This window comes from Pararge aegeria, chromosome 19, assembly GCF_905163445.1.
Source record: "Pararge aegeria chromosome 19, ilParAegt1.1, whole genome shotgun sequence".
Lineage (NCBI taxonomy): Eukaryota > Metazoa > Arthropoda > Insecta > Lepidoptera > Nymphalidae > Pararge > Pararge aegeria.
In genome coordinates this window covers 16,222,875-16,235,149 of record NC_053198.1, presented here as the reverse complement: position 1 = coordinate 16,235,149, position 12,275 = coordinate 16,222,875, and the positions used below count along the sequence as shown (strand labels likewise).

General features: G+C 36.5%; 1 protein-coding gene across 3 annotated transcripts in view; it reads left to right on the top strand.

Moving 5' to 3' along the window:
• LOC120632386 (RNA-binding protein Nova-1) overlaps positions 1-12,275 on the top strand; it is a 108,711-nt gene that overhangs the window by 947 nt on the left and 95,489 nt on the right. For 2 of the 3 annotated variants that reach the window (XM_039902248.1, XM_039902247.1), the window contains exon 2: positions 160-222. The exons of the other annotated variant lie outside the window; for it this stretch is intronic. In XM_039902248.1, the coding sequence (XP_039758182.1) occupies positions 160-222 (63 nt within the window). The remainder of the gene's footprint in view (positions 1-159; positions 223-12,275) is intronic. 3 annotated transcript variants of the gene reach the window in all.

The window sequence follows — 12,275 nt, the reverse complement described above, 5'->3', positions numbered from 1 at the left end:
TTTGTTTTTTGCCTGATTGTATCAAAGCCATGCTTTGGCAAACTTAATAATCAAAGTACTACAAGATCTTGGTTGCCGAAACAGCATGCTGGCCGCATTATTATAATAGACCCGCTGTGTATTGTAAGCCCTTTTTAAAAGTGAGTCGTTGTTTTTTAGTTCAAGACTTGGTGACGGCCTTGCCACTGGCAAACGGTCACAGCAATATAACGTCTCATTTCGGTGAGTCGTCAGAAAGTTATTATGTTCGCTCCTCATTGGCTTTGTGGTTTTTGGTGGCGCGCATGCCTCGCGCGCGCTCACGCTCATGCTCACACACCTGCTGATGCTCACTGATCACTCACCCCAAGACCCGAAGCTCATCATGTTCCCACTAGTTAACTCATCATCTGGAGTCAACACTAGTCTTTACGGTGTTCAATGATTGTGATCAATTACACTGTCATGTCTAAATGGTATTTGCAGCCCTGAGTTGCCACTGGTGTCACATAGTAGTGATGTCTTTGACACGGGTCCAGTGAGCCATCAGCAATGAGCCAGCGTAGACGTTAGCGTTGACAGTCAGTCTCATTGCACAGTAAACATGCGTCGATGTTGTGAGCCTGTACTTAGTCTCACATCGCCCACTCATGGCTTAGTTGTTCCATCGTTGGTGTGTTCATCACCTAATGTACAGATCTCCAACATTTACTATTAGGATCATTCGCAATACTCTCTTCTTGAAATTTTATTTCATATCTGATTGCTTTTATTTGCTTTATTATTATTATTTGAAAGTCATCTCTCAACTAACCTGTCAGAAGATTAACATTATTTGCATAAACAATCCATTGAAATTTTTTATTTAATAATGTCACACAGTATTTAGGTATTAGATTGGCACGTTATTATGTATTATTTATATACAGATGGCTAATACACCTGTCTACATATTGTTCCTGTGTATGGTTCAGTTCTATTTAAAAGGAGAATACCAAGCATACCAGGGTTGCTGTCAAAGTTCTGGTGGGGGATTATAGAATTGTTTGCAGAAAATAGTATAAACTAATTTAATGTCAATGACATACAACACTCTGGAGGTCCTGATTATGTACTGTGGTTTCCGCATTTCACTAGTTCTTCCCTAATTTTTGGGTGCTGCCCTGATGATTATGTGTAGCACTAAAAGCTTTAAGGCTAATGCCTATATGCCTTCCTGACTGAAGTATTATAAATCACTTGATAGATTTTACAGTTCAGGCGCATGTCTGGATCACCATAGATGTGCTAAATAATCATATGCAAAACATTATATCCCTTTTTTCACACAAATAGAAAATATACCATTCAGTAAACTGATATTATAGATTGGAACAACATGCAGTCATGTGTATGGCCTTTTAAAATTTTAAAATTATCAATATTAGATGTAACTTGTAAATTATTGAGTGAATAGTTACCAAGCTTGATTCAAATGTGTGTGAAGGTGGCATAGATGATGAAGGTCATTGTCGTTTCTATGTTTTGATCTGCTAATGTTGTTTTGACTTTTATTACTTTAAACATAGAGTTGTGTATGTCTCGTCATTATGATGAATAATCTCAAGGTTGATGGATGGAAGTGTTGTGTATTTGTTTGTTGGGTCAAGATTGCAAGTTTATGATATTTATAATGAAGGATCTATCCAGTTTTTTTGGTTGTAAATTGATATTTTATTGGCCTAAAAACTGTTTATTGATGTGTTTTTTTTAAAGCAGTTAATTGTTTTTAACAGCATAGAATGTTCACTAAAGCGTCGTCACTCCAATTTTCTCTATTTCGACAAATGAAGATCCGTTGGTTCTATCTTAGCGTTACGTGTATCACAGGCTATTTGACGTCATTACTAACCCAAATATGGCAGCAATGTTAAACAAAATAACGCAAACAATAAATATATATTCATACCACTTACAACTATTAAGCAGAAAATATAAGAATCAATTAACGCTTCTTCCATGGTAGTATGTATTTAAAAGACTAGATAATAAATAGAGTGGATTTCTTAACTTGTTGTTATCATGAATAGTTGTATACAATGAATTAGGTGTAGCACATTAAGCTGAATTTGCTACACTCCGCCAAAAGCAGCAGAATCTGTATGGTGCGTTTTATAATGTATATTCTACACCAAGCAGATCTTCCGCAGTGTACCTACTCTCTCCGCACGTATCGCTCCGACACTGGAGCATCCTCCAGAGATGTTGACTTTAAAATTAACAATTGTTAAGAGTCTCTTAACAATTAAACCGCACAAATTCTCCTGCCTTACGCGGAGTATAGCAAATTAAGCTTGTTGTTCATGGAATATCATGGAATTTCGCGAAGTAGCGTCTGCTTCTAACTTATATTTAAATAGTTGTAGTCGTAATCACCTATTGTTATGACAGAATAAAACTTTTGTGTCTAGCTTACTTAACCCTAGATGTTACAAGTTACTATGAAGGTAGTTTTCTATTAAGGCTACGCGTTGAGTATTGGGTCAAATCGAATTATAGCGTGTTATTGCACCCACATGATTGTTGTTAATGAAATGTAACCCTAACTCTTTGTCAACATCACTCATTATAGACCGTTCAAAGTCAATGTGCGCGCCTATATTACACCAAACTGTAGGGCCGCTAGACTTTGAGGTCCCAAGATGTTGGAATTGCGCGGCCTGCACCGGTTTTAACTTTTAAAAACTACACAATGTTTTTAAAGAAGATCACTAGATAGGTACAAAAGACTTATGAATCTTGCATATTCCTATGCAATAATGATAATACAAAACCGAACAGCTTTAGATTAAGCGTCGGTGAAGAATCGAACAATGTCGACACATCGATCCGTGCATTGATTACAATCGTCGCTAATTAACGTCGATGGATCTATGAAAATACACGTTCGATTGATAGATAGACTAGCACTCAGTTGTTCTATCTTTCGAAGTTGTTTACAAGCATTTTTGTCTTTATTCTCCCCGGTTACTAAAACCCTTAGGACCCTTTACTTGACTAGTTCTGTCGTTGGGTGACATGTAAAAGATAGCCAAGTTTACAACCTAAACCTAAAAACTACTTAACACCCATTTAATTAAAAACTATCATTAGAAAAATTTGTTTTATTAGTATCTGTTTCAAAATTCTAATAAGAAAATGTCAAGGTAGAATTTCTTAAGCCACTTGTACTTACATGTATGAAACCTGCATAGCCTCAAGTTTAATCTTTTATCGTGGTGTAGCAGGATTTTTCGGTATAAATATAATGGCCTGACTATCGCCTACAAATAAGCGTAGCACTAATGTTTATAGATGTGAAAGTGTGTCTGTTTGTATGTTTCCTATGTTCAGCTCAGTAACTCATTTCTTGGCTCACACATGTAGGTGGTTACCGTACATTCTGGAGACGGACATACTTTTTGCCTAGGTAACTCTACTGGTGGATTTAAAAATTCCCTTTATTAGCAATGCACGGCTTGCATCTATTGGGGCTAACATGCGCGCTATGTCATATTTAAATCTAGCATTTTCTCTTCCTATAAGTGGAGAAAATGAGAAGAATTAATTATCTCGTAGAGTTCGTCTTAGCCCTAGTTTTGACGGATAGTTTTAGCCGTGGGTAATACGGGGTTATAACAAAAAAAACGGACGATGTCGCAGGCAACACTAGCTTATATATAAACACAAGTCAACTCTTTATACTTTATAGTTGTGTGGCCGCATATTTCACTGTTTTTGTTCGATATGGCTTATCTAATAAAAAAATTGAGATTTATTGAACTCCAAGAAGTGCCACTATCAAATAAAGCAGCGCAGTACTAGTTAAACTATATGGCTGAACGAAATATCTGTTGTAATAAGGTTCGTTAGGAAGCATGCTTAATAAATAATCATACATTTTAGATATAAGTATTTGTTGTATAATTGTAATTCTATTTGCAATAATACAAATCTCATTTCATCATGTTGACATTACGCCGTTGAACGTATTCAATATGTTTATCTCACGCAGCCGCACAGCTATAAAACACTATACTTAGCTGATAAGATAAACTATATTTACTTGCTTTGAACAGTTTAATGTAAATCCACCATTTCCTCTACAAACTCATATTCTTTACGAGAATAGTTTAGTTTCTCGCAAACTTTAAACTAAACCTTAATGACAGGAATAAAAGGTTTACTTTTATTGCAGGTACCTTTTCACAAATAAAACTAAAAATCAGTTATTTATTTTTTATTCCGCTGTAAGATTATGTGGCTGCTATTTCATCTGATGGTACGCAAGATGCAGGTATTGTCAGGTATATGCAACGTGTAAATGAAAACCGAAATAATACTAAAGAGGTACATTATTTACTGTCTCTGAGTATTATCCATTTTGCCATAGTTTTTACTGAAAGAGATCAGATACAACCCTAACATCACATCCAAAAGCAAAATCAAGTGACTCCTGGCACTTTATTACGCACGCGTCGCGTAGCGTAGGTAATATGCACATGTCGATCTTTTATCCTCAAAAGGATTGTCAGAAGTAAACACTTAGAATGTTTTAAAATGGAAAAATAAATATGCTTTTACAGGGTGATTCCTTATAAAATATACATATGCACCCTTCAACAGTATTTGGTAATACTGTTACACGTTGTATATTAAAAACATACCCTACGCGGCATCGTACCGGATTTGAAATAGCCACAGCCAACGCCTACTAGAACGGACTAGAAAAAAACAGGAATTATAAATTCCGAAAATTACAGTTAATATTCAGTGGCGTGGCGGACTTTACAGACTTAAAGACTACTTCAACGCTGAAAAAAGGGGATCTATCAATATCTATTATATTCCCTTCACAGTGTTTTGTTTATAGCTTGAAATAATGTGCTTGCTGCGTGCAAAACCTTGCGCGGTTCGTTCAATGGTGCCAGCAGCACTCCGCGTGATCTACCCTTAACAGCATTCAACATTTATCTAAAGAATAATGATAGGTGCTATAGAATTTCTTATAATTGACAAATGTTATTAAAAAAAATGAGAAACTGCTCAGTTTTGTACAGGTTTTGTCAGATTTTTTTCTACCAATAGGTAGAAAAAAAACGGAATCGATAGTCAATTCACTAAAAACACACAGAGTAGAAGTTATAAAAGATACAGTATCGTAAGTAGGCCTAAGTGGAAATAATTATAGTGATTTAATGAACGAATTAATAAATGAATACACTTTTGTTGTATCTCAATGGTACAGATAATAAATCACTACAACGCGTATAAACATAGCATCTCTTCTAGATAACCCATGGCGTTAATAACATAGCTACAAAAAATATGTAGGAGGTTCAGATACACACCAATACAATTTTTTTAATGACATAAATAATCTCCCTCTCACAACCATGGGTGTCGTGCATAGCGACTTAGGAAATATGACTGAGAACGGGCAATAGCGTCCTCTCTGCTACTACTACCAGCTACTGCGTTCACCAAGCCGTCTGACCAGCATGGTGACTGTTATACTATGGCCATTGATGATGATGGCATAGATATCAAAATTTTATATTTTTAGCAGACTTGCAAACAAAAGCAACTCTCAGTGCGATTCAAATTAAACTAAAACTTAATTGTAACATAAACATTGTTATAAACCGGACTGAAATAAGTTCTCACTCGTTTGTTTGTGTTTTGAAACCGGTTCTTCAAATTGCACCAAACATTTAATTATGTAAGATTTTGAAGTCAATAACAGAAAATGATAAAACGAAGTGTTCCTGTAATTGGCTACTAATTGTTGCTACGTGTACCTACGTATTTTGTATCTGCTCTATTATAAAAACGTTAACAACTTTTAACGAGTTTAGCTTTTAACGAACTAATACAATTAGGAAAACGTTACTAAGTATAATTGCAAAACAAAATTGTTTCAAAACACGTTTAGGTACAAATGAAATCTGTGTGTAATTTATTTATAAATGAATAATTTTTATTTTCGGTCTTTTAGTGCTAACAATACATTTAAGATATTTTATGTCAAAGGAGGATCAGTTTTTCTTATTATAGATTACGACACGACGCGCGACTATCAGTTCATATTTTTGTGACGAGACATAAAACTTAAGTCACAAAGAATCATATGTTCTGTATCTACAATTTTCTTCTCCTATTTTTACGAGATGACAGAGAAAGTTTTTTTTTACCGGATATACTTCGGTGAGTGTGCTCAGGAACTTTACAATCTTGTTCCTCCTTCCTTGTTCTACCACAGAACAGCGAGACACCGTGAGCGGTGGCATCCTTATGTGGTTGATATTCCATCAACACGCACGAAACATTTTATCCACGTTTCTGATACGTGCCGCTAAGATGTGGAACGCCCTCTCGGCAACTGTGTTTCCTGCCACGTATAATTTGAGTACCTTCAAGGCTAGAGTGAATAGACTTTTTCTAGGCAAGCGTGCTCCAACCTAGACCTCATCATTGCTTTCTAACGGGCATGATTGTCGTCAAGCGCTAGCCTATAATTAATATAAAAAAAAAAGTGTCGCAACAAACTTAGATCCAGAGTTTAAGCAAGTTAAACCGCGGGGTAAGGTAAAGCTAAATGTATCTAATAAAAAGAACACGCGAGAAACTGTAAACCTTCCCCCTTTTTCGTTAAAAGGACAAATGGGTAGGTACACAGTGGCCAGGATAATTTTCCCCCAAAAAACAATTTAACTCTTAAATAACCAATTTAAGAAGTTTTACATCAACAATGAGACAAATTAATTGGTTTCTGTAGTCGCGTTCAATCGCTACGCCATAAATCCCAAAGCCTCTAAGCCAATTTTAAAAGCTTAAGGATAGTCATTAAGCGAGAGGAAATTGCGTCCCGGGGAAACCAAGCAGAGTAGCTGGCAAGATAAACGATCCTTGCGGGATTCCGATATGGAGGTAGAGCACCTAATGTGTTCTAAATTATCATGTGTGATACCTATTCCCAGGCAAGGGTAGTGCGTTTACGTGCCATTAACGTCTAGACTTGTATATCTTCTGTGTAGTTCGTATGAATTCCATTAACGTACCACTATGAACGATGTCGGTCCATTCCGAGATTTTTTATATCACCAAAAGTTACCCCTGCACTGCGATCTCACCTGATTGCAAGTGATTATGCAGTCTATGTTGGATTAGGTTAGTTAGTGGTATGGCACTCGTATTAAAACTATACCCCTAATCGGTCACTACGCGGCGTTTTACCGAAATGCTAAATCATTTGGCGATAAGGTGGTAACTAGCCGCGGCCTCGGAAGCCTACCAGACCAGACCAGACCAAATTTCGAAATCATAAATTCCAAATATGCATTCAGCGGGTATCAAGCCCAGGTCTTATAACAAGACCCCCCACTTCACCTCAGCGCCCACCGATGTCAGCAATGTCGTCAACTGAAACTGGTTCAGTCTCATAACTAACTTTTCGAACGAGTTGCCGACTGGTCGTCTGCTTACAAAAGGCAAAATATGACAGGGGCAGTTGTAAACTCATCGCATATTTGCATGGAGATAACAGATCGCCACAGCTTAGCAACTGTCGATAAATTGACTGAATAGGAGCTGCAGCGAGATCAAGCGAGCGAACTTTTCAACCGGACCGACACATCCCAGACATTGTAGATTTACATTTTTGATTGCGCGAACGTAAATTGAAATTCAAAAGGTTTGTTACGTGTGAACTTGGCTTAGAGGCTATTCAATTAAACAAAGTTTTTTTATGGCTCTAGTTAGCACTTGACTGCCCAATCTTACCTGGTTGTAAGTGATGATGCAGTCTAAGATGGTAGAGGGATAACATCTTAGGGGTATAACAGTTATATTAAACCCATGTCTCTGATCGGTTTGTAATCAACGCTGAATCGTTTGGCTCCAAGCCTTAATAAAGGTTTGTGTGATTATTTACATTACCACTGCGTAATGTACCTAAATAATTTAAAATTCGACGTACAAGCCCGCTTTGCATAAACTTTAGGTTGGCAGATTGACATTTCTCTAGTATTAATAATCTGAGTACGAAAAGCTTGGGTGCCCTTTTGCTCCAAATAACTCCAAAAATCCTCACTCCGGACATTAAAAGCTTCGAGATTTTCGCCGCCGTAATTTCGTTACAGGGCAAAATGCCCATAAAACTTTTTACGTTACCGAAAGTTGTGGGAACTAAGTTAGTGAAAAGTTGCGGCATCTAGACCGCAGAGCCGCCTAAATGGGTCACCACGGGGAGCCGCGGCGATGGATACCTACTCGACTGCGCCTCCGAGCTAAATTTCAGTAAACCAACAAAAAATAGCGAATGTCGATTGATTTTCAATCGCAGAACCTTCCTACAGTAACCTTTTTTCTTACGGTCCAAAATTTGTTCGATACCCACTTATTGGGTTTTTCTACGTGGGGACTTATTGACATAGTAGCTAGTAGAAGGATAGTATCAATATATGCTTATTGGGTACTAGCCTGAAGTTAAGTAGTTGGCTTTGTGCACTTTCTGTCTGCCCCTCCCTGCACCTTCTTCCCTCACTCTCCTTTCACTCTTGTCTTTCTCTTCTCTGACTCCCCTCTCGTCCCTCCCTCACTTCCCTCTCACCCCTCGTCTCTCTTATGGGCGTTTAGTCTTTTTCTCGGTTTATCACCAAAACGGAATATTAATTATTAAAGTCCAGCAAAAAGTATTGTAGCAGGGTTAAGGGTCTAAGCCCTAGTTATTAAATTAGGTTGACGATAAGCAACATCATTAATAAAGAAGTTCTCTATTTATATGATATTGATTGATATAATAATATAATAACAATAAAATTCCTTATAACGCACCTACAAAACAAAATGCATGCTTAATACATCCCCAATTATAAACTAAACTAGCTGACCCGCGCAAGCCTTTCTACTTCTTCGTCTTTTTCTTTGTAGTTCGTCTGCACCGCACTGCAAACTTCGGTTGGTGTACAAATTAAAAGATACATAACATCTCCCTACTAATATTATAAATGTGAATGTAAGTTTGTTTGTTACGCTCTCACGCGAAAACTACTGAACCAATCTTAATGAAACTTTTTATACATATTATTGGAGGTATTAGAAATAATCTAGTATACTTTTCATTGAAAAAAAAAATACTTAAGATTTTTTTTTTTTTTTTAAAACAAAAAATCTAGTAACACATAAAATAAACTTGCATAACTTACATACTTATACACACAAATTCACATAAATAATGTATATGACGCAATAAATAGTTATAATAATAGGCTATAATAAACATACTCAAACTAACTCGTACATATAATATTACAAGGATATAAGGCATTGTATATAATGACAACATAAGTGTTTATTCTGTTAGTAGGAAGCATAGGTTCTGTTATCACGCTATTGTTATGCGCTGATAAGATATATAACAAATTGCTTTATAATGCAAAGATATGTTTTAGATAAGCAACAATATGTGTACTGATTACAATAAACGCATACTTATTACTTTCTAAACCTTAACCACAGGCAGGTGACAAAAATTATATCCCTCGAACCCGATTATATCCCCTGATAGGCGATATAATTAACGCATACCACCGGCTAAAGCACGGGAACATGGAACAGGAGAAAGGATAAAAATTTATTTTCTCCCAAAGCTTTTTCAATCCTCCAAACATTTGCGCAAAGGTGGAAATAATATCCAGATAAGATACGTGTAACAATATAAGCGGTGATAGCCCAATAGGTAAGACTTCGACTTCATTTTCGGGGGCCGAGTTCGAATCCCAGCACTTCGCACGCTCCTCTAAGTTATGAGCGTATTTTGAGCGCTTCAAATATCACCTATGTCAACGGAGAAGAAAAACATCGTGAGGAAACCTGCATGCCTGAGTTCTACATAATGTGCTCAAAGGCGTTCGTAGTCCACCAATCCGCTCTGGGAGAGCGTGGTGGACTGCGGCAGAAATTCTTCCCATTGTAGGAGGACACCCGTCCCCCATAGCGCAGGTAATTCAGGTTTGCTATGATGATGAATATAAACGGGGGTAAACTTCTCCCTGTTGCCGTGTAATGTATCTCTTCTGCCTATTCTAGGTGAGATAGGGCTAACTTGTAGTGGAATAAAAAACAACGTGTGTGTTCTTATGTCCACACTTTAGAAGTTATAGCTTCTTTGGCGTAACAAGATAAAAATCTTTTCAATAATGTTATCTTTCGCCTTATTCTAAGTTTGTAAAAAAACTACTCTAACAATAGAAAAAGTTATTTAATACATTGAAAGATTTATTATAACGCATTATCTCATTATCGGAAAATCAAGTTTTATCATTAAAATTTGAGATTTTTGTTTGTACAATTACAATTGAATACAATTGAATCAATTAAATCACCGGAATGAGCCCGTAGACTTTGACAGTTCAAAGCGTACAGTGCCAAAACTTTTATTGAAAAACAAAATTGTTGACTATAACTAACTTCAGGGTGTCGGTTTTACGTGACGGTGTAAAATCGCATCGTAAAAATTTACTCTCACCATTTTTCCCTAACGCGCCAAAAGAAGTATAACGTCAAAAAAATCCATGATGATATATATGTAGCTAAAGTATTCGATGGAATACTTCCTTGAAATATTTATTTCGGTTTTTATTAGCTACGAAGCTGCTGAAACGGTGATAGCCCTGTGGTTTAGGACTTCGGCTTCCCTTTCGGAGGGCCGAGTTCGAATGTATGTCTTCTGCCTATTCTAGGTGAGAAGGGCATAAAAAACTAAAAAAATACAGACTGTGCAATGTACCTACTGAATTCACTTTATATTTATTATTCATCGCAACGATTGCACTCTATTGTCACAATTCCATCGATAATGCACATTTATTACCTCACAACGCAATAGGAAAAGCGTATGAACAAAAGCGTATCATACAAAATAGCTCCTTATTTCCATAAACACAAGATTCCACTTTGTTTGAATATTTAGCAAGGATTTATCAAAGTAAAGTCGGGGTGAGTTACCAGCGTCACTGTAGTGCAATTTGCAAGATGATTAGTTAGGTACAATAAATGATAATAGGTAGGTATCCAGAGTTAAGTAATAAATTTAGTTTTTTCTTTTAGATTGGTTTTTGCTGACTTGATCTGTAATTTAAGAGGAATATGCATTAACCTGACAAGTCGACAAGACTTAAAGGTGCGAAGAACCAATAAATTTTGTTTGTTTTTGTTTCAATAAATAAATAAAAATAATAAACACATAAGTACTTAAATTATACAAATGAACATCCTGACACTGAAAAACATTCGTGTTCATCACTCAAACATTTTCCAGTTGTTGGAATCCAACCCGCAGCCTTGGACTCGGCCGTCTCTCAATGAAAAGGGTCTAGGCCGTAGTCCACAACGCTAGCCCAGTGCGGATTGGTGGACTTCACACGCCTTTGAGAACATTATGGGGCATGCAAGTTTCCTCATGATTCTTTGAGTTGAAGCAAGTGATATTTTAATTACTTAAAACGCACATTACTTAGAAAAGTAAGATGTGTGTGCTGGGATTAGAACTCGGAACCCCCCGAAAGTGAAGCCAAAGTCCTAACCGTAAGTCGTTTCAGCAGCTAATATAAACCTGAATAAATATTTCAAGGTCACTTTAGCTACATATGGCACACTATAGCTACAGTAATAGCTCATTGACGTGAAATTCCATTTTATCACTGACGGCACGTGAAACATGACTTTTTCCAGGGTACAAAATTGCATGTCTTAAAACTCAATTAATGTCTTATAATCTTTTCTTAAATATAGTTAAACGGGTACATACAACGATAATATTTTTGGATTTGTCGACAATATTTTTAGTTTCCAGGGTATAATCTATTTACATTCCAAAATTCCAGTCCAATTGATGTAGAAGTTGCGGAGTGAAGGAGTAACAAACATACATACTTGCATACAAACTGTCGCGTTTATAATATTAGTGCAACATGTGAAATGATTCAAAAAGCTTTTTAACCTTACTTGAGTAAAGCATATTTGGGATTCCTTTTTGAGTTATTCAACCACTAAACTTTGTTGACGTCGTAATGAAATAACTCATACAAAAGGCTTTTTAATTTCAGTTATATTTCGCGTGTTAAGTGCCCACAGTAATTCCTTTTTCACGCACGCACTCTACAACTATGTAGAGAATTTGTAAGAAATGTAGCCCGCGAAATAAAGCCGAAAGGATTGTGATTCATCATTCCGGGGCACCCGGTACTCAAGGGTACAGCGAAAATGCTTTTACGGTT